A 23,331-nucleotide genomic window follows, 5' to 3' on the forward strand; every position below is an offset into this window, starting at 1 on the left:
AGGACACTTGTCAAATAAAGGTGGCATTTTATTTGACCAATGGATAAAAAAATTCTGTCAGAAAAAGAGTGGGAAAGATGAAATCAGTTGAATGAAACAGTTGTCAAAAACTTTCTAGTTAGATTGTTGACGAAAAAAGCCAAAAGGACCAAGCTCAGTGCTCCAAAATCCTGTAACCGGGAGCTAGGAAAAAGGGTTGAAGCAAACACCACCTGCTGGGCATAATGGGTTACTGGTGGTCTCTAGACCCTTAATGGCGTAGACTCAGTTTTTGACATTTACATAATGGCAGCCCATAGGGCAGTGGTTACCAATCTGTGCGCCGAAGCACCGTGGTGCGCCCTCCAAACTAGCCAGAGGCGCCACGCTCTAAAGGTTTCAGATTTCCGATTTCAAGTCATAAATTGCCGGTACATCACAGAAATGTAAGTTATTTAGAAAAAGCATAAAACCTATCTTTCCACCAGATGGCAGCAGAGCAATCTTTATTAAGAGCGCATAACTGAATGTTACTAGTGGAGATCGGTTAATCATATTTCCTGCTTAAGAAGCCAGCAACGAATAAGAGCATCAGCATGGCAAGAGGTCACCTGATTCCCAATCCACAACCTGAGTGACGGTGGTCATGGTAGAATGCTGCTATAGTTCACAGGAAGGAAAAGCGATTTGTAATGAAGCTACCATAGAACATATAGGGCCCATTTTGAATTTGTGTAGCAGGAGCCCAACTATAATTGTACTGGATATAAGCAGCAACCTTCAGGCTTATACAGTCCCGAAATACATTTGGAAGAGGAGACAAAAAGTTTCGTTGTTTTTCCTGGAGGATTAGGCGGGCTACACTGTCCTCTTTTCCTTCATCTTTCTCCTCTTAAAAAGGGTTTGTGAAAGAGATTTGAGTAGTGAAAATCTTTTTTCCATTTAATAGGCCTTACATTTATATGTACGTGTGTATTCATTACCCCTTTTTAAATGCTATCTGAAGAAAACTGGCCACTATAGCTTTTCTGATAGGCAGCACAATATTTATGTTGTGTTTTTCCAGGCCTTCCTGAAGAAAGAGGAACATCTACACTTAAAAAGACATAATATGAAAAGTACTCTGGGATCCCCGCACTGGGGCGGGACTATTCAGTGATTATAACTAGCAATAGAAATCCCCTGATAATTTTTTTCAACTTTGACATTGCTTGGATCCGCAGTCCATCAAGCCCATTTATGGATGGATTCATTGTTCTCTTTGCGTTCCCACTCAGTTTGGGCGGAGGGGCATCAAGAAGGTATTTGGTTCGACAGCAGATGAAACATAATGGGTTACATGTAATTGACAGCGAGAACTGGCTTCTTTGACGGACCCATGCTGCTTTAAAAGAAAAAAAGTTTTCCTGTTTCAGAATGCAACAGACACAGATGGTGGTCTGCTGTTCCTTGCAGGCCGCCATCCCTGTTTTTGTACCTAATGACAGGAGGCCACAAATAGCGACTCGCACATCGTTCTGTGACCACCTGCAACTGGAGATTTTGTGACATGACCTATTAATACAATGGTGCATCGAACATTTAAAACAGGTTGCAAAATGTCAAGGTGCAAATTACGACCATTTGTGAACTGCCTCTTTGTATATCGGGCCCCTCCTTCTGTAAATCAGGAAGTTCTCCCACTATCATACTGGCTCGTCCTAGGAACAGAGCTTTGTAAATGAAAATGTTTGCACCACTCAAAGAATACCACTGAGCCCACTGCCTCTCCATTATAGAACACATTGTTTTCCAGTGCAGGCAACAAACTACTGACCGACCTAAAAACTAAATTAAATGGTTACAATATAGCATTGTCACTTTAGAAATGTCTTTTAGCAAAGAATCATACTTATTAGTGAAACTTACCTTTGTGTTTAGAATTCTGCACTACTGTCGGGAAACCTTCTAGAGCGGTGAGAAGCCATATTCTAAACCTTTTGCTAAACAATCTGGCTGTCTTCAGGTACTGAATCGACACATCTTCCAAGAAATCATGGAGCAAAATGTTTTCAATTTCCTGCAATATGTTCCGAACATTGGGACAGAAGGCAATGGCTGAATTTCATATAAATGCATCAGACACTAACAAGAAAGTACATGTAATCTTTAAAAGATAACATAAAAATTGCTAGTGTTAAATGTGTGCTACACATGATTGTTCGCTGCACTAACGAAAACAATAAATCCCATTGACTCCATAAGAATTGTAATAAAGGTGTTTTAGCCATGGGTGTGAAACGCTCTGGCACCAGGGTTTAGAACTGGAATCATGGTTACATTTGTGCTGGTAATTTCAGAACCCAAAACCTGTAGGGGTTGGTGCGGCAGCAAAATTAACAGCAGTAAGAAAAGTGGGGCTCACAGGAGAAAGAAGTGAGCTGTGACCTCCGTGGCAAAATTTTCAGAACCTGCACATCTTTTTTTTTACAAATTAAGCACTGAAAATGCAGCCCTATGGAGATGTTCATGTGTGTGGTAGGCATCAACTTCTCAAAGGAGGCTCCAGGGGTACTGGAATTCAAGACAATGAGGCTGAAAAGAATCCCACTAGTGTATTATGGCAGCAGTATATGACCTGCACGTATTTACCCTGTAAGGAAATGCCTTAAGACAACCAACAGCAGCAGTCAATGGCACCTGGCACATGAAAACAAGTTACTTACCTGTAACTTTGGTTCCCCAGTATTGGTAACTTTCATAGATTCCCATGCTTTGTATCATTCCCAGTCGTCGGAATGGGAGCCTCGGTAAATAGAAAACACCTTAGTAGTAAGCACAAAGTGAAAAAATAGGCCTAGGCCTCATCTCATTCTGTAGCTTATCCACCTCTTTTTGTAAAAGAGACCAAATTCCTGCAGTAGCCAATCAGAGCAGCCTCACCCCATAGAACCTTCCTGAGAGAGCCTCAGAGCCTCAGATTTTCGTAGCCGTTGTGAACAGCAACATCATAGGACAATAAGGCTGAGCTTTCCCAGGGGAGACGGGTGGGCGCATGGGAATCTATGAAAGTTACCAATACTGGGGAACCAAAGTTACAGGTAAGTAACTTGTTTTCTTACCCCAGTATTGGAACTTTCATAGATTCCCATGCTTTGTATCAGAAGAGCCAGCAGTAAGAAAGAAGCATATTTTGTAACATGTGTACCTGTAAACGTCATACATAATCTGATAAGAAAGCAGATACACATTTGCAGTACAAAGCAGAACAATAACAAGGGATACAAAATATGCAAACAGGAAGGCGGGATAGAAAGGAAAGCTCACCGACTTATTGGAAAAGATTCCTCAAAACCGCCTGGCCCACTGCCGCATCCTCTTTTACAGACGAATCCAAGCAGTAGTGGCGAGTAAAGGTGTGGACACTGCTCCATGTCACCGCTCTACATATATCCTTGATCGGGACACCTGAGAATAGAGCCACCGATGAAGCCATGGATCTGGTAGAATGAGCACGAACTGCTTGTTGAAGTGGTTTCCCCGCTGCTTGATGGCAAAAGTGTATTGCACTGGATATCCAGCGGGAAATGCAAGGTTTAGAAACTGGACACCCCTTGCGTGGAGCACTGAATGAAACAAAAAGCTGGGAAGATTTTATGAATAGACTCGTGCGCTCCAAGTAGAACTTGAGACATCTGTGAATGTCCAAAGAGTGCAAGGCCCTTTCAGCTGGCGTGGAGGGCCGCGGGAAGAAGTATTTTAAGATCACCGGCTCATTCAGATGAAATTCTGAGGGGACCTTCGGAATAAATTTAGGATTTGTCCTGAGGATGAGAACATCATTTTTGAATTGCAGAAAAGGTTCCTCAATTGTGAGAGCCTGGAGCTCACTAACTCTTCTAGCCGATGTCAGGGCCAAGAGAAGAGCCAGCTTCCATGAGAGAAACTTCAGGTCGGCCCTATGAATGGGTTCAAATGGGGCCTTCATTAGATGGGACAGGACCAAATTAAGATGCCAGGCTGGGGGTGGAGGCCGGACTGGAGGAAAAACCCTGAATAAACCCTTCAGGAATTGTTTAATGATCCTTGCAGACCAAAGGGAAGGACATGATGACGATCGTCTAAATCTAGAAATGGCCGCTAGATGCACTTTCATGGAAGAAGGAGCCAATCCAGATTTCGCAAGAGAAAGGATGTAAGGCAAGAGTTGGTGTGGTGCAGAAGTATATGGATGTAGACCTTCTCTCCGACACCAAAGGCAGAATCTCTTCCACTTAGCCCGATAGGTTTTATTTGTACTAGGCTCTCGGGCCTGGGCCAAAATGTCTTTACATTCTCCTGAAAGATTTAAACCCTGGAACTCTCTGAACTCAGGAGCCACGCTGTCAATCGTAGTGAATTCAGGTCTGGATGCAGAACCTGTCCGTGAGCCATTGTCAACAGTGATGGAACAGGACGCAGGAGAATTGGTTGATCCTGTTAGAGGAGAAGAAGTTCTGTGTACCAAAACTGCCTGGGCCATGCTGGTGCGATCAGAATCATCCTGCACGGTTCCGCCTTGAGCTTGTCGATCAGTCTCGGGATAAGCGGAATAGGAGGAAAGGCGTAAACAAATGCGCCGTACCAGGCAATCAACACCGCATTCCCCAAGGATCCCCGATGGAGAACACTGCTTGCGTAGGATTGGCATTTGGCGTTTTGGGGAGTTGCAAACAGATCGATGGTTGGGGTCCCCCAACGTGCAAACAGTTCCTCTAGAATGGTCTGATCCAATTCCCATTCATTGCTGACAGTCTTTTGGCGACTCAACGCGTCCGCCGTGGCATTGAGTGTTCCCGCCAGATGTTCCGCTGAAAGGGTGATGTCGTGTTGGATCGCCCAATTCCAAATCCTCTGTGCTTCCTTCGAAAGGGTGCAAGATCTCGTTCCCCCTTGCTTGTGTAGTGCATGGCTGTAGTGTTGTCTGTACGAACCAGCACTGAACGGTTGCGGATCCTTGGAAGGAAAGCCTGTAAGGCTAGACGAATGGCCATAAGTTCCAGTAGATTGATGTGGAACTTTGCTTGGACTGGGCTCCAATGACCACTGACCTTTAGTTCTTGGAGGACCACTCCCCATCACTCCATGGAAGCATCTGTTGTTAATACCATGGGAGAAGGTGGAAGTTGGAATGGTAATCCTACGGAAAGATTGTCTTTTAGCAACCACCAGCTGCTTGCCTTCTGCATTTCCGGAGTGATGGCAATCCTGTCGTCGAAGGAGCCTGTCACCTGACGCCATTGTTTGTCCAACTGTTCCTGCAGTGGACGCATTCGCAGCCTGCAGTGTGGTACCAATGGTATGCAGGATGATATCGATCCGAGAAGCGATTTGTATTTGCGAACTGACAGAAACTTTCGTGTCTGTAGAAGGCGAGCTGAATGAATTAGCTTGGTCTGGGGCTCTTCCGAAGGAAAAACCAGGCAGCAGTCCGTGTCTAGGATCGCACCCAGAAACGTTGCTGTTTTGGAGGGGCGCAAAATCGATTTTTCTCTGTTGAGCTGAAGGCCCAGTTGCTCGAACAGCTGTCTGCAGCTCGCGACAGCCCTGGACGCCTCTTGGAACGAAGGAGCCTTTAGCAGCCAATCATCCAAATATGGGAAGACTTCGAGAGACTGCTTTCTGAGAAAGGCTGCCACCGGAGCCAGTACTTTTGTAAAGATCCGCGGAGCGGACCGGAGACCAAAAGGCAGTACTTTGAATTGAAAGTGGCTCTTGCCTACTGTAAATCGAAGGTATTGCCTGTGAGCTGGATGAATTGGTACATGGAAGTAAGCGTCTTCCAAATCTAGGGTCGCCATGTAGTCCCCTGGATTGAGAAGGCGGAGGATGTCCTGAAGAGTGACCATCCTGAAGGACAACCTGATGAGATATGTGTTGAGCTGCCGTAGATCTAAAATCGGACGCCACTTGTCCTTCGTCTTCCGAACCAGGAAGAACCTGGAATAGAACCCTTTCCCCTTCTGGGAGAGAGGTACAGGTTCTATTGCCCCCTTGGTGAAGAGTTGGTGGGCCTCGAGATGAAGGAGTTTCAGATGTTTGGGTGTAAAGGTGTCTGGAGCTCTCGTTGGAGGAAGGTCTTGGAACTCCACCGTGTGTCCTTCTTTGATGATGTTCAGGACCCACTGGTCTGTTGTTATGACCATCCAGTTGCTGTGGCAATGGGCAATCCTGCCCCCCACTGGTGTTAATGAGGGCACAGGGACAGTAGAAAGAGCCACCTGGCCGCTATTGTCTCTTGGAAGCATCTCTTCTCTGCTGCCCTTGTCGTCCTCTCGGCGGCTGGCGAGAGAAAGAGCCCCTCTGTGAATACTGGGGTTTGTATGTCTGGCCCGGTTGGGAGGTTGAAGAGTAGCGTTGCTGATTGTCGCCTCTATAGGAGGAGAATCCCCTTCCTCTTGCTCCTTTAAAGGGCACCTTGCGGTATTGTAAAGTTCCCAAGGACTTGGCCGTATCCGTATCTTTCTTTATGCCCTGTAGGGCGTCATCCACGTGCTTGCCAAATAACATCTCCCCATCATATGGTAGATCTAGAATTTGTACCTCCTGTCTGAACCACGTGGCTCTCAGCCAACCCTGGCGTCTCAGAACTGCCGAGCCGGCTAGCGCTCGGAAGGCCGTAGTTGCTATATCCATAGCGCAGTCGATTACTTCAGAGGAGGCTCGCTCTCCTTCCAGTAAGATCTTTTTTACCTCGTCCTTAGATGCATCTTGAAGTTCTTCCACAAACGGGGAGAGGTCACACCACATCTGGTGATCATATCTCCCCAGAATCGCCAAAGCATTAGCCGCCCTAATGAGAAGGCTGGCCATTGTGGAGAATCGTTTTCCAACATTGTCCAAACGCCTGCCCTCTTTATCCGGCGGTGTCGTTAGCGGCGTGGATGGGTTTTTAGACTTGCTCTGTGCGGCCTGGGAGATGACCGAATCCGGTTTTGGTTGACCTAGGAGACATGCCGGGCTGCCATCTGGCGCCTTATATTTTTTCTCCAGTCTGGGGAGCACCGGGAGGACTGTGGCCGGATTATGCATAGCTTTTAAGCCTTCAGACCAAACATGCTCAATGATGGGAATTGAACGTACGGATTTCCGGAAAGGTTCTTTGAAATCATACAAAAAACACTCGGACTGAACCGTGGTAACGGGAAGGCCAAATCTCTTGGAAGCTCGTTCCATCAAGTTGTGAAAGCCTCCGATATCTGCTGGAGGAGAGATTGCGGTATCAGCCCCTGTGACATCTGGATCTCGAGGGTCATTCTGAGTCCAGTCGACATGCTCGTCTTGGTCAGGGTCCACTTGCTGATCTACATCCGATGAGGCAGTGTCAACATCCGTATCATCCCGAACTGGCACCACCTCCTGTGGATGCACTACAGGCTCTGCGTCACGCCCTCTTGAAGGCAAAGAATGATCTGCCACAGGCTGTGATAACTGAGGCGACGGTGTAGGAGGGTGTACCTGTTGAAACTCCTGAGGAGTAGGAAATCGCCTCCGATAGTCCTGCAACATTAGTTGTAGATCAGAAATGAGAGTGGATGGCATCGCCACCATCTCCTGCTGAGATGGACGAGTAGGTTTCTGGAAAGGAACCTGCATACCTGGCCTTTTCTGTTGTTCATAGTATTGCTGTGGAACATATTGTTAGTGTTGTTCCATCTCCCCTTCCTCAGAACTGATGCCCTGCAACTTTACTTGTAAATCAGAAGGGCTACAAGCCTGGTCAAAATCGCTATAAGCCTCTTCCTCAGAGTCGTCATCTAGCAATAAATTAGGAGGTAACGTTGAAACTCGTCGTGGGGATGTCATTTCCAGTGTTATTTGTCTCTTTCTGCGAGAAAGAACAATTTTTCCTGTCGTCGACGGCGTCGTCGACGGAATCGTCGTCGACGGTTGAAACTGCAGAGGCTGTTTCGTCGACGGAGGTGCTGACAAAGAGACCGCGCTCGTCGTCGAGGATTGAGTCGTCGACGGGGAGATGTTCGTCGTTGACGGAGAGATGGTCGTCGTCGACGACGGTTGGATCGTCGACGGAACCGTCGGCGAACTCGTCGACAGCAGCATGGAGACAGGGGTCGTCGACACAGTCGTCGTCGACGTCGTCCTCGTAGTCGTCGTCGCCATCGAAGCGACTCTCGTCGTCATCGCCGTCGACGTGGAGAAAGTCATTCTCGTCGATGAGGAACAGGCATCAGGCGTCTTAAACATCGTCGACGGCACAGGTGCTGTCGTCGCAGCCGTCGTCGACGAGCCCGTCGACGAGGGCTATTTTGTAGACAAGACTTTTTTGACAGAAATCGTCGGCGTACCTGAGGTCTTCACCGTCGACGAGCGCTGTTTCTTGTCTGAAACGACCTCCTGAGTCGCAGTAGAAGGCTTCTTCATCCCTCTATCCTTGTCAGAGGGTGGTGAAGTCACAGGAACGATTTTCTTAGCCTTTTTAGCAGGTTGCGACTCCTCAAGCTTTCCCTGCCTCTCCTTTTCACCGTGGTGAGGAGATTTTTGGGAAGCAGGCCTGTCAGACCTATCAGAGGTCCCAGGAAAGGCCGTGACATGGGGCTCCTCAGATGTAGAAGGGGGAGACCTACCCCTCTTTCGCGACCTTCTTGAGGACACCATTGAAGAGGAGCCCTCACTGTCAGAAGATATAAGTTCCTTACGGTCTTTCATTTTCTGTAGCCAGGTGAGGAGACGTCCCTCTCTGTCCCTCAAGGTCTTGGTGGAGAAGGTCCTGCAAATCTTGCAGTCCGTGGCCTTATGATCCGGATATAAGCAATATATGCAGTCCTCGTGTTTGTCCTCAACAAACAACCTCTTCTTTGAGCAAGTAGCACAGGCTCTAAAAAGTGCCTTCTTCTCCTTGTCAGACATGACGAAAAAATTAAGCAGAAGTTGAAGAAAAATACTAAGTAGTGAAGAAAACTGAGCAAAGCTCAATGGAGACTCCCTTGCACAACGTGCAGTAGAAAATCTGAGGCTCCGAGGCTCTCTCAGGAAGGTTCTATGGGGTGAGGCTGCTCTGATTGGCTACTGCAGGAATTTGGTCTCTTTTACAAAAAGAGGTGGATAAGCTACAAAATGAGATGAGGCCTAGGCCTATTTTTTCACTTTGTGCTTACTACTAAGGTATTTTCTATTTACCGAGGCTCCCATTCCGACGACGGGGAATGATACAAAGCATGGGAATCTATGAAAGTTCTAATATTGGGGTAACTGCAGATCTGTTCTGTGAAGTAAGTGCATAATCTACGTTTTACTGAGTCAGGTTTCAGATTTTACTGTAGTACATGGCATGCCTGAGGATGTGACATCCCAATTTACAACTCGACCTCTGAATAACAGCAAGATTTTCTAAATTGTACTCCACGTCATTACCACCCTGCAGGCGAAAGGCATCTGACTTTAAGAAGTAAAACTGATGCCTCACCTTTTTTGGCTACTTCCCCGCAATGACACACCTCAAAGGGCAGAGGCAGGGTCATACAAAGATTGTAGGGCGGCACTGAGGCTTAAACAGTGTGAATTAGCCATCTGTGATACTCTAGGGTCGCTCTGGGTCAATGGGTGGGGCACAGATGTGAATTTTGGCAGGTGTTACCTGGGGAGCAATTTAACAGCTTTTTGTGAAGAATGTTGGAGGTGGTGGAGGTGTTAATTAGGGTACAGGATGGCTGGACATCTGGAGAGTTTTGCCAGGTGTTGGGATTAACAGTTTTCTGTGGGTGGAATATTAGGGTTATAAGTGGCATTATATATGAGATTTGGCAGGGTTGATGTGGTATTGCCATGGGCTGTTTTGCCAAATGTTTTCTATTAACTCCATGTATTTCTGTAATCCATTGCTTGTGACTGACTTTATTCAGTTCATTGTGCAGTCAGTCAAACGACCTATTGGTCCCAATAAAAACCTGTAGGCAAATTTTGGGATGAAGTGCTGTAGGTATGTGTAAGACCGTGGTCAGTCTGTATAAGCATTGACAATTCGTCTTTTCTACCTTTTATGTTGTATGAAACATGTCATACTCTTCATGTGCTCCTCATCTGAAGAAGATGCAATTCAATCAACTTTTGCCATGTAATGTCTGACTTACGTAGATGTGTGTGGAAGAAAAAAGGAGGTCAAACTAATAATCATCGTCAGCATCGTAACTATAGTTTTCTTTAGACACATCATCATCTGCAAAGCTGTTCGCACACTTTAAGTAAGGCAAACTCAAAGACAACAGAAAAAAACCAAGAGTTATAAAAAAGAAATTTCATATTTTTAAACATTTGTAAAACAAGTACCTACTTGAAAACATGTGTTGATATGATCTTAAAAATACAGTCAACACTTTAAACTGCTTGAGCTAGGCAACGGTAGACAAAACTTTGTTGACTCATATGTACCTGTCTCGTACCTGTCTTGATTTTAGGACTAGGAACCCATCTTGTAAGCAATCTTATTGGTCCATGCTCTTGTTCATTCATTTTTTACAAGTTAACCTGTAGTGTACTCTCTAACTTCAGACTTGATACATGAACTTTGGGCCTTATTACGAGTTTGACGGTGCGGGAGTGCAACCACTCCGCTCTTATGCTGCCAAACCCATATAGGAACTGTCCACAAGATGAGGAATTTTCACCTGTCTGGTGGGCTTATTTTTGGCGCGCCAATGGTGGTGCCTATGAAATAGGCACAGCAAAGGGAACTTCAAAATCAGTACCTGCATGGCATGGACTGATACAGTCCGTGGCGTGCAAGTACTGGTGTGCGTGTACACAGGTTTGCATCCACATGGTGTGAGGCACAAGGGGCCCTCTTTGTTTTGTTGAAAAGTGTGGCAGTGAGGAAACACGTAATATGCTTGGCAGCGGCCGCACCAAGCATACTGCGCCCTTAGGACTGCAGCGCAACTGCCAGGGAATGGAGGTTGCAGCAGATGCGGTGGCCCCAGGGTGGCCCAACCGCCCTAGTCGTAATAGGGCGGTCGGAGACTGCCACTATGAGTGTGGCAGTCCTGGACCACCGGACTCATAATAAGGACCTTTGATAGGATGAAAAAATGTGTAAATAAACAGATTTGTTAAAATATATATATATATATAAATCCAGACAAGGGTGGAAACATCGTGATTTGAAGCAAGAATGATTACAACAAAGAGGCATACACACACTTAAATGACAGAGCCTGCTACGTGAGAATAAGCAGTACTGAATACAAAACTGTGTATGTGAGATATCACCATATGCTAAATGTGTGACAGAAAAAAGATCTAATTACCAAGCAGGGATGGAAATTTTTGAGAAATTAACATCCGATCATTCCAACTATTTATTTCATTCCCAAAACCCAGAAGGATATACAAAAGCCTCCAGGCCGACCAATCACCTTGGCCCGTAAAAGCTTATTGGAACATACCTCGCAATATGTGGATCATTTTTAGCAGCCACATGTTCAAACATTGCCATCTTATGTCCGAGACTCAAGCGATTTCCTGAATAAACTGGCAAATATCAAATGGAAAGACACATACTTGATGATGACCTTAGACGTAACATCTCTGTACACAAGTATTCGACACGATGATGGCGTCAGGGCGATTGAACATTATCTCAACAAAGACCCTAATTACTGTGAGGATCACAAAAGGATGATTATTGAAATGGTTTTATTTTGCCTTGAGAACAATGTATTTATGTTTAACAACATATTGTACCAGCAGATCAGGAGAGTTGCTATGGGGACCAGCTACTCCCCAAGCTACGCCTGCCTCCATATGGGGTGCTGGGAGGAGCTGGTCCTTTCCAATATAGCGAAGGATGATAACCAAATTGTATCATGGCTACAATATATTGATGACCTTTTTGTTATATGGGATGGAAACAAAGAAACAGCTTTTCAGTTTGTATCGGAGATTAACCAAAAATAGATTAATTTACAGTCACGCTTAGTGAAGTATCTGTATCATTTCTGGACATAGAAGTGTATATTGTGGACAACAGGATAGAAACCAAACTGTTTAGGAAACCTACATCAGGGAACTCTACTCTGCATGCAGACAGTGCGCATCCGCGGCACCTCGTCAACAGCATTCCCTATGGCGAGATGCTGCGGATGCGGCGCCTCCACAGCAATTAAGGGGATCTCATCAGGGCACAGAAAGAATGTAAGCAAAGATTTAGGGAAAGGGTATGCTCGGATAACATCATTGAGTCTGCCATTAGTAAATCCATGAGTAAATCCAGGGAAGAGTTACTTAGGAAAACAGATACAGACAGCCAACTCGACACAGATCTTTGTACCACTAACAAATCTGCCAGTGACAATAATTCCAGACTTGTAGTACAGTATAGCAACCAGCACAATCAGTTAAGGGCAATTATACAGAAAAACTGGCCACTAGTGCTCAGTGACCCAATAATAGGTCCATATTTGCCTCAGAGAGTGTCATTGTCCTACAGCCGAGGTCCGTCTATGAGGGATCAGCTTGTATCAACGAGCCCTAAAACCATAGATACAACCAATTGGCTTCAGAATCGGAAAGGATTCATCCAGTGCAAAATCTGCAAGGCTTATCAACATGGAGTAAATAAGACTGAATATATGACTCCATTTGGCAACAAAACACACACAATCGGCAAATTGCTCACATGCAAGACTGACCATCCAGTCTATGTCCTCTCTTGTCCATGTAATCTCCTTTATGTTGGAAGTACTATAAACTGGCAGCACACAAGCGCATACTCCAACACCTTAGGGCCATTAGCAACCAGGACAATACCTACCCAGTAGCACGTCACTTTAGAGAAAACCATCACTCTAACAACAAAGACCTGAAGTATTTTGTGATCGATACTGTACCATCCAGTAGACGAGGTGGTAATAGAGAAAGTGCACTGAGGTTGTTGGAGACACGTTACATTATCACGCCCGATACTAAACATTTCAATGGCCTTAACATTTATGAAGATTTATACACCTGCCTGTAATGCCATAAACCTAAATTAGGGGCTCATTAGGATGGCGGACGGACCTGCGTCCGTCCGCCACCCTAGAGTAGGAGGGACCGTCCGCAGGGGCAGTGGCGGTCCCTCCAGTGCAATTAGGATGTGACTGCCAGCCTGGCGGTCACATCCTCAATATTTAACATTGCAGCGGGTGCTGCTTGAAGCAGCACCCGCCGCAAGGTTAAATATGCATGCTTAGCATTTGCATGCACAAAGCGGCAGGCACTGCGCGGTGCCTGCCACTTCGTGCACGCAAATGCGGGGTAACATAGGTACGCCCCATGAGCACCCCCCCACTCACCCAGGGGGCCCGCAACGGGCCCCCAAAGAATTCACCGTGAGCCTTTCCACGGCAGAGAATCCGCCGCGGAAAGGCATCTGTTTTTCGCCATCCTAATATGGCTGGCGGTGTCTGATAGACACCGCCAGCCATGTTAGAGCTTTTCCGCCACGGTCGGAAGGCGACCGCGGCGGAAAAGCTGCGGACCGATTTTGAGACCCAGCGCCATCCTAATTTGGCGGTGGGACTTTTGTGCCTCCCCAACGGTTTTCCCGCATCCTCCGGGCCGGCGGTGGCTTCCGCCGTCCCGGAGGATGCGGGAAAACCGCGATCCTAATCGGCCCCTTAATGACTGATGAGAATCTGACAAAATCCCAATGACATAAAACAGTCAATTAAGTTAAAGCATACAGTAGGCAATTATACGACACGCCACTGTACCTCTGAGTTGAAACCCAGTTTTAAAAATTAACTCAAGATTTTAGATCAAAACAAGTAGGTGTTTCCATCATAGGTACTTTATCAGAGTTGGACACAGTTTTTGTATTTTGTATTTGGATGATGGATTAGAAAGCAGCAGATTGCCCGACATAACAGAATTTAAATATCAGGAATTTTAGCCTACTAGTGACTAATGAACAAGAAAACAGAAACAACAAGGTTGTTCTATAATCAGTGCAAATGGATCACTTTGTTATATAATTGTATGCAATTACGTATATTTATATATTGATATTCATATTTATATATGGGTGGTTTTAATGAGTACTATTAACGTTTTATGATGTGATATTTATAACAAGTATATTTATTTATATGTATGTTTATATATTATTGATGACACTTATGGTATTTATTCATGATATTTATTTATATATGTATTGGCGTATTTGCACAGATAGTGTAGAATGACCAGAATAAACCTGAGGTCACTAATATGAGCAGTAGGCTATCATGATCCAAATACATGCATATATGATGAAACCAACATTTAAGTAACTACATTTAACCAGCCCTGAGTATTATACTCAGTGTACCTACCAGGGGAACACAGAGGCTTAGTGCAGAAGCAACATTCTATATTCGTTAAGTCTAAAATCAAACTAAGTATGCAACACACAGTCAGAACAATAATCCTTTTTTGGGTATTTTACCAGAATGGAATCAGAAAGTTAGTATGATGGCATACTAATCAACAAATTAGGAAAGGAAAACAACAGAACCAAGCACTCGCTTGCTCAATGCATTATGCTAGAATATGCAGATTCTGCTGAAAATTATATGAAATAAACATGTTCATGCATATATAAGATAGAAGTCTGACCAATAACTGACAAACACACTTAGAACACATATGCACTTTATTCACTGTATGCACTATTGTTATTTTGCACAATTTATTCACTGACACATAGTGTAGACAAAGTAAACAAGAGGGTATATATTAATGATAATCCAGCATATCAGCTACAGCGATCCACACAATGATAAGTGTTAATCGTGACCTTTTATAACAATTAAAATTCGGGTGGTTTTCGTATTTGTATTTAATGTTTAGTTTACACTAATGTATTATTAAATTAGCAAATTTTAACAGCGGACTAATAACAACGTATGTGCTAATAACTAAGATTTTTTTAGCTTGTATTTAACTACGTCTATTATATCGTAGATATCATGGTGTCGATTCCGATCCGGTAAAAAGCGCTCCGAATTGCAGTTCGGAGCGTTTTTCCCCGTACGAATCGCACCTGTAGGCGTCCCCGTACGATTCAGCAAGTACGATCACAAATTAAAGCGACACTCCGTACGGATCGTAAAAAACACCGTACAAATCGGAAATCCATACGAATTGCAGTCGGCTGACGCACCACGCAGCGTCCGTACGTAAATTGACCGCGCCTTCCGACCCAGGAAGTACGATCCGTGTTCAACACACTCCGTACGGCTCTTTTGCTAAGAGAGCTCTAAACTACCGTAAACCCACACTCCGGCAAAACCGGCACCCGGTACACGACAAGCAGGACATGAACGCCATCGTCCGTGTCATCCCTATCCTGTACGCCCACCACCTCGTATTTAGAAACCGACGACGGCGCAGACGGTGAGTACAACGAACTCCAACATACCTGTACGTGTTGCCACACGGGCACATCTCCATTGCACGACTGTCATGTCTGGGTACGTTGCACCACACACTCCCGCACTTCACCAGTTCAATACGGAGACGTACCGCACCTACGTCATCGACATCGGGGTACGGTACATCACCGCACTCCACCAGTGTTATACGTGCCGCATGTACGTCATCCAGCTCGAGGTACGGTACGTCACCGCACTCCACCTGTGTAATACGGAGACGTACCGCACCTTCGTCATCGACTTCGGGGTACGGTACGTCACAGCACTCCACCAGTGTGATACGTGCCGCATGTACGTCATCCAGCTCGGGGTACGGTACGTCACCACACTCCACCAGTGTGATACGTGCCGCATGTACGTCATCCAGCTCGGGGTACGGTACGTCACCGCACTCCACCTGTGTAATACGGAGACGTACCGCACCTACGTCATCGACTTCGGGGTGCGGTACGTCACCGCACTCCACCTGTGTTATACGTGCCGCATGTACGTCATCCAGCTCGGGGTACGGTACGTCACCGCACTCCACCAGTGTGATACGTGCCGCATGTACGTCATCCAGCTCGGGGTACGGTACGTCACCGCACTCCACCAGTGTGATACGTGCCGCATGTACGTCATCCAGCTCGGGGTACGGTACGTCACCGCACTCCACCTGTGTGATACGTGCCGCATGTACGTCATCCAGCTCGGGGTACGGTACGTCACCGCACAACACTAGTGTAATACGGTGACAGGCCGCACCTACGTCATCGACCACGGGGTATGGTAAGTCACCGCACATCACCAGTGCAATAGACGTATGGGACATACGCTGCTATATCAACGTTTGTCTAACTGGTGTAAAGTAAACACATCCACCACTTCCCCCCACTGCCCAGCATCACAGTGCCCACCACTGCCCAGCATCAGAGTGCCCACCACTGCCCAGCATCAGAGTGCCCACCACTGGCCAGCATCAGAGTGCCCACCACTTCCCCCCACTGCCCAGCATCAGAGTGCCCACCACTTCCCCCCACTGCCCAGCATCAGAGTGCCCACCACTGCCCAGCATCAGAGTGCCCACCACTGCCCAGCATCAGAGTGCACACCACTGCCCAGCATCAGAGTGCCCACCACTGCCCAGCATCAGAGTGCACACCACTGCCCAGCATCAGAGTGCCCACCACTGCCCAGCATCAGAGTGCACACCACTGCCCAGCATCAGAGTGCCCACCACTACCCAGCATCAGAGTGCCCACCACTGCCCAGCATCAGAGTGCCCACCACTGCCCAGCATCAGAGTGCCCACCACTGCCCAGCTCGTACATCAAAAACATACCATTGTCAACCTCATTACCCTCAGGAGATAGACACATTTTAGTAGACCTAAATGTGAACATCACACCAGCTCCCACGCACCCAGCAGTCACAGACATCATCACACAAACTACAAATCTGAAAAGGAAAAAATTAGCTTTATTCAGCGGAATCACAAAAGAAAAGGAAATGAGAGTCCTCGCTCATTAAAGGCCAATGGCCAGTCCAATAGAGTCTCTGCAACAGTTTGTGCCTCCATGGGTTTCATCTCACCCAAACCTGCCTGCACATGGCGTTTAATCAGCTGTGCTGACTATGGGGGCACCATCTGTGGAATCCTCCGGCACCGCATGGACAGGAGAGGGAAGGACAGTTGGAGTGGGTGCAGGTGTAGTGGATTCATCCACACTGGCTGGGGCATCGCAGAAAGTAGATTCAAAAACCTGGCTGCACACCTCAGCCAGGGCGGAAAAACTACCACCTGAACCCGGGGACACATTGGGGGTGGAGGTACAGGGCTGTGAGTCTGTCCTACTGGGTGTGTGGATGCGTGTGTGAGGTGTCTCCCCTCTCCCTGTGGGTGTGCCTACTTGCCCTTGAGACTGTGTGCGTGGAGCTTTGAGCTTCTTATGCTGTGTGTGTGCGCTGGGTGTGTCTGACCTGTGGCGTGTGCGTGTATGCTGTGTAGGTATGTGAGAGGCAGAGGTGGATGGCTCTGAAGGAGGGGGGGGGGACAGATGCTGCTGGGTGTAGAGAGGTGCCGTCAGTGTTGATTCAATGGCAGCCACACTCCGACGCAGATCAGACATGGCTGATGACATGCCCTCCATGAACGACACCACCTGTGTCATCAGTTGTGTATGTCCATGGAGGACAGACAGCATGGATGTCTGACCTACTGCAATCTGCCGGAGTAGGTCCACTGTCTCAGCACTGAGGGCAGCAGGGGACACAGGGGCAGGGGCTGCGGTGCCGGGAACAAAGGAGACACGGGGGCTAGCACGGACCCTAGGCACACCAAGGACTGGGAGGTTGGAGATGGGACTGGAGGAGGGGAGGGCAGCCAAAGATGAATGAGTGACCATTGCTGCATATTCACACCCCTCCTGAGAGTCTGTCTCGGATTCGTCGGCATGGTAAGAAGTATCAGTCACATGTCGTCCGGCCTGCAGACTCTCCTCCAACTCTGTGCCACTGCCTCCCTCTGACACCTCAAAGCAGGTGGCACTGTCGGTGTGTCCCTCTGCCTGATCCGTGCCTGTGTCTCCTCCAGATTCAGATGATGATGCTGTGAGCAAGGAGAAGAATGAAAACATATCAGTCACCTGTACACATCAGACATATCAGCAGCAAATCATTTGGCCTCATTTCTCAACATGGCATGCATCATGAGTCACATGACACAGAACTCTGCATAATGACAAGTCTACTTGTGGACAAGTGTCTGAGACACAGCGCTCACTGTATGTTAGGATACAAGGTACAGGCAAGGAAAATACTTGTATGAGAGACACAATCATGATCCACTGCCTGACAACAGGATAGCTGATGATGTATCACAGTTCATTAGCCAACCCTGCCACCCAAATCAATACCTGGTCGTTTGATTCCCTTTGACTCTGTGCCACATTAGAAAAGTCCTGGCCGAACTGCCATGTGATGCCATCCTGGGACCAGAAACAAGTGTTCCATCACCTCACACTGCCATCACAGATTTCTACACCCAAAGTCACATTGTGTGGCAGACCATCAATACTATGTACAAAGAACATGCAACAGATGTTGAGAATATGCACACACGCACTGCCCAGTGTGAGTATGCAGAAGGGCAAAATATAGCACATGTACATTGTGCACCTGTAGCAAACACAAGATAATTTGAAAGTGTACCATGGACAAAGGCCACTGAGGCAGACTTGTGCACAAAACACTTGTTGAGACTCAAGAACAGTGCCACTATATGAAGAAGGGCAGACATAGTGCACATGTTGTGCTACATTTAAGGTACGAACAGGTGTCACTACCCCCCTACAACATGATGATGTGCAAAGGAAGATGCAATCTGAGACACTGCACCATAGGAGTACATGTTAAAAACAAGCATTAGCCAAAGCAAACCTCTAATGTGGAGTAGGGCAAGGCATGTAAAGAAGCAGCTGCTGACAGAGGGACAATGAAATTCAAAAGCATGAACTGCCTGTCTGACCACACCACTCAAACTATGGGAGTGTGACCATGCCTTAGAGCTCTTCAGGTACCATTTCACACACACATGACTACAAACAGACATGTACATACCCCCTTCATGCTGCTGTCCCTCCTGCAACTGCCTATGGAGGTCTGGGAACACCACTTCCAGGACCCGGAGCATGTTGGGGGTGAGTTGGCGGCTGCCGCCATGCCGGCGTGGAGCTTCCAGCTTCAGCTGGACTCGGGCGATGCGGCGGCTCCAGCACCGGATGTCCTGCCACCTCTTCTTTATGTTTCGAAGCCTCCTGCGAGGCCCCCCCTCTCTCCGGACAGCCCTGGCGATGTCCACCCAGATTTCACCCTTCTCATAGGCAGATACCTGTCACAAATGTAAAGTTACAGAACATCAGTATACCTGGTGCATGTTCCCAAGACACCCATATGTGCACAAAATACATGAGGACAACAGGGCATCGTATGCCACACACATTTGCATCATTGACCAGGAGTATGTGGCCTGTGTGCAAACACAACTGCTTTGCATGACATAGAAAATCTACAGATGACATGAGGGCTGCAAAACACTCTTTGAGCATGGCACTCACTGAACAATATATGCTATATCCGGGTGCAATGCAGCACGTGACATGCTGTCACACACCACACTACAACAAATAACTCTCTTCTAACAACACTGTGCACCCTGGCACTCACTCACAACAACATTGCATCTATCCACTATTACTACACAGTGGCTATGATGTCACACACACAACAGGTGCACACTCCAAGGTATTGCACACATCACTCACCTGATCCTCTGGTCTCCCATACAGCTTGCTGAAGTTTGGCAGGAGGGCATCCAGCAGGGCCTTGTTCTCACCATCAGTGAATGCAGGTGCCCTCTCCATGTTCAGCAAATCAGGGTCCAGAGGATTCAGAGACAGCAGCTGTGGTTAGCACACCAATGTTGTGCAGGCAAGTGCCCTCCCACAGCCACATGCTGCCTTATATCTGTGCTGCAGAGGGTCTGTGAGTCCAAGGAGTAGTGTGTGATAGGCCACCATAATTTGCATCCTATGTTCCATCCAATCACATCACACCTAAGCCCATGACACACATATGCATGGTTTGAAAATAGAGCCTGAGCTGAACAACAACTATCGCAACATTGTATACTTTTTCCTAACTGATTCTTCCAGGACACCTGTAGGAGTTTCAAAACACTCTGTATCCATGACAACCTGGTTGCATTTTGAACAGTACACTGTTCCCCTAGTTGTTCCCTATGCATTTTTTAAAATTCACACACAAGTACGGTGACATTGCCATTGCCAATGCTACACATTGAATGGTGTAATGATGCGTACACACGCACGTACCATTGGGGTACGCTTAGCTCCGTAGAGCCGAAATGCGATAGGGAAACGAGGCCGACACATGCACGTACCATTGGGGTACGCTTAGCTCGCGTAGAGCCGAAATGCGATAGGGAAACGATGCGTACACACGCACGTACCATTGGGGTACGCTTAGCTCCGTAGAGCCGAAATGCGATAGGGAAACGAGGCCGACACATGCACGTACCATTGGGGTACGCTTAGCTCGCGTAGAGCCGAAATGCGATAGGAAAACGATGCGTACACACGCACGTACCATTGGGGTTCGCTTAGCTCCGTAGAGCCGAAATGCGATAGGAAAACGATGCGTACACACGCACGTACCATTGGGGTACGCTTAGGTTGCGTAGAGCCGAAATGCGATAGGGAAACGCGGCCGACACATGCACGTACCATTGGGGTACGCTTAGCTCGCGTAGAGCCGAAATGCGATAGGAAAACGATGCGTACACACGCACGTACCATTGGGGTACGCTTAGCTCCGTAGAGCCGAAATGCGATAGGAAAACGATGCATACACACGCACGTACCATTGGGGTACGCTTAGCTCCATAGAGCCCACATGCGATAGGGAAACGATGCGTACACACGCACGTACCATTGGGGTACGCTTAGCTCCGTAGAGCCGAAATGCGATAGGGAAACGAGGCCGACACATGCACGTACCATTGGGGTACGCTTAGGTCACGTAGAGCCGAAATGCGATAGGGAAACGAGGCCGACACATGCACGTACCATTGGGGTACGCTTAGCTCGCGTAGAGCCGAAATGCGATAGGGAAACGATGCGTACACACGCACGTACCATTGGGGTACGCTTAGCTCCGTAGAGCCGAAATGCGATAGGGAAACGATGCGTACACACGCACGTACCATTGGGGTACGCTTAGCTCCGTAGAGCCCACATGCGATAGGGAAACGATGCGTACACGCACTTACCATTGGGGTACATTGCGTCAGACATGGTCAACTGAACGATTGTGAACGATTGTGTATGCTGCGTCCCTGTCCACCTTCATGTCACCATTGGGAGAGTTACACCAGGAAATCACACAGCAGGGATGTAGGCTACACTCATGTCAACGATGTGGATGCATACATCAGCATGGCACACATACATCAGTATGTGCCAGGTGTGGCAGACATTGAAGAAGCTCAGGGATTGTGACCCTGTGCCTCAGTTGATGTGTGAATAGCTTGCACAACATGTCATCAATCATGATGCACATGTGCATCACATGCATTCAACAATTTCACCCCGATTAACGTCAGCAACATGTAGCGAGGCACATGAACACTCGAATGGCCCACAATTCAGTACAGGGAACTGGCACATGATGACAGGAACATGTCCACTGTCACAGAGGTGTCATAGCCGCACAGCATGACCCTGTGTGACCACGTCATGTGTGTGCCATGTGCTACATTGTGCATGCTGTTAGCATATGCCATGAACAGGTCAGTAACGTATTACTCACCTCTGAATATCCCCACATGTCATCCTGGACATGGCAATTTCCGTAATACCGTACACTTGTGTGTTGGTGTGCAAATCATCTGGCTCTGCAAGTATCCTTGGCCTTGTGTGAGCCCTGATGACGTTATCTGAGTAGTCATATGTGACCTCTGCGTGCACACGTCAGGTCCTCTGTTTGTTTCTCAACACCAACGCAGGTCCGGTCTAAGTTAAAGCTTACACATTTTGTAGCCTAAATCATTGTACTAACACTTCTGAGCATTTATCTTTTATTGTCATACTCAAGACCGTGCCAATAGGGATGTCACTTACAAAGCCTGTGAGGAATGAAAACGCCTCATGTTGGTGAGTGACCCTCACCGTCTGTGTCTCCACGGTTTTCACGTCAGCCACAACAACAAGAGCTGCTCCAATTGCGGGGACCAGACATATGAATCCAATTGTGATATGTCCCACAAGCCACTCAGACTCCAGCAGTTGACACAGCACCACAATAGCTCATGGTTGGGATGTAGGACGAGTGCATGTGTGTGGGTGTGGAGACATGTGAGCCCCTTAGTAGTACATCATTCCCCAGCCCAAACTCGTCAGGTAAACACAAGAAGTCAGAGATGTGTAATTGCATTAACAAATAACCACGATGCAAGTGCAATGCTGCATGGGATTAGGGTGACAGCGACCACACGGCTCCATCAGAATTGCAGCCGTCGTAGCCAGCACCACGACCTACGGTCCCAGCCCTGCATGTGACACAGGAGGAGTAAGTGCACTTCCTCATGTCCATGATGTCCCTCACCCCGCCCACTGACTCAGCGTCAGCTTCTGGCCCACCGTACCCGTCTGGGGGCAGTTGCGCCTCTGTTGATATGCCCCTGACGCCATCATTCGCTGAGTGACGGACGCAGGCGGTGCATACGTCCCAGAACCCCTGTGACAGACATGATCGGAATGTTCATCCAGGTCCCCGCTGGTTCATCTCACAAGTTCACTGCCAGATCTCCCCCAGGTGTCATCCGTGGCGCCATTCTGGGGTGGTGCTGGGCCCGATACCACACACTGTACGGCTCCACTGTGGTAACTGTGTGGCAGAACACCGCTCTTAATGCTGCATGGGAATGTAAACATCAATGAGCTGGCCACACCTCATTACAATTGGCGCTAATGAGTATTGGGAGGGTAATGAAGACCCACTGGCACGTGAGTGTCAGTCCCAAGACCACTGGACAGGTGGACTGGGGGATGCGAGTGTTGTGGACACCTAGGCAGACACTGGTGATGTCTCAACTCAAATGATGTATTTGGATGATTGGGCAACGTACAGTGTAGTGTTTATGTGGGCGGTTGGAACCATGGGCCTTCATCTCCCTGTTGCTGCGGTGAGGACCAACTTGTCACTCAGGTCCTTCAACTACACTAACGCTACGCTGAGCCTCTGCAGGCCTATCTTGATGAAAGAACTGTATGTATATTGGCAAGCATGTACAGCCACGCAGCATGTTTGTCTGTAGATAGGCACGTTGTCAGACCCCCACTGCCCTACCCGCACTGACCATGTTCCC

The 23,331-nt window shown here is 47.5% G+C and overlaps 1 protein-coding gene across 3 annotated transcripts in view; it reads right to left on the reverse strand.

Moving 5' to 3' along the window:
• The window catches only part of RFX8 (regulatory factor X8), an 861,519-nt gene that overhangs the window by 514,011 nt on the left and 324,177 nt on the right, over positions 1-23,331 (reverse strand). For all 3 annotated transcript variants that reach the window (XM_078658033.1, XM_078658035.1, XM_078658034.1), the window contains exon 9: positions 1,888-2,038. In XM_078658033.1, the coding sequence (XP_078514159.1) occupies positions 1,888-2,038 (151 nt within the window). The remainder of the gene's footprint in view (positions 1-1,887; positions 2,039-23,331) is intronic.

Source organism: Lissotriton helveticus, chromosome 8, assembly GCF_964261635.1.
Source record: "Lissotriton helveticus chromosome 8, aLisHel1.1, whole genome shotgun sequence".
NCBI lineage: Eukaryota > Metazoa > Chordata > Amphibia > Caudata > Salamandridae > Lissotriton > Lissotriton helveticus.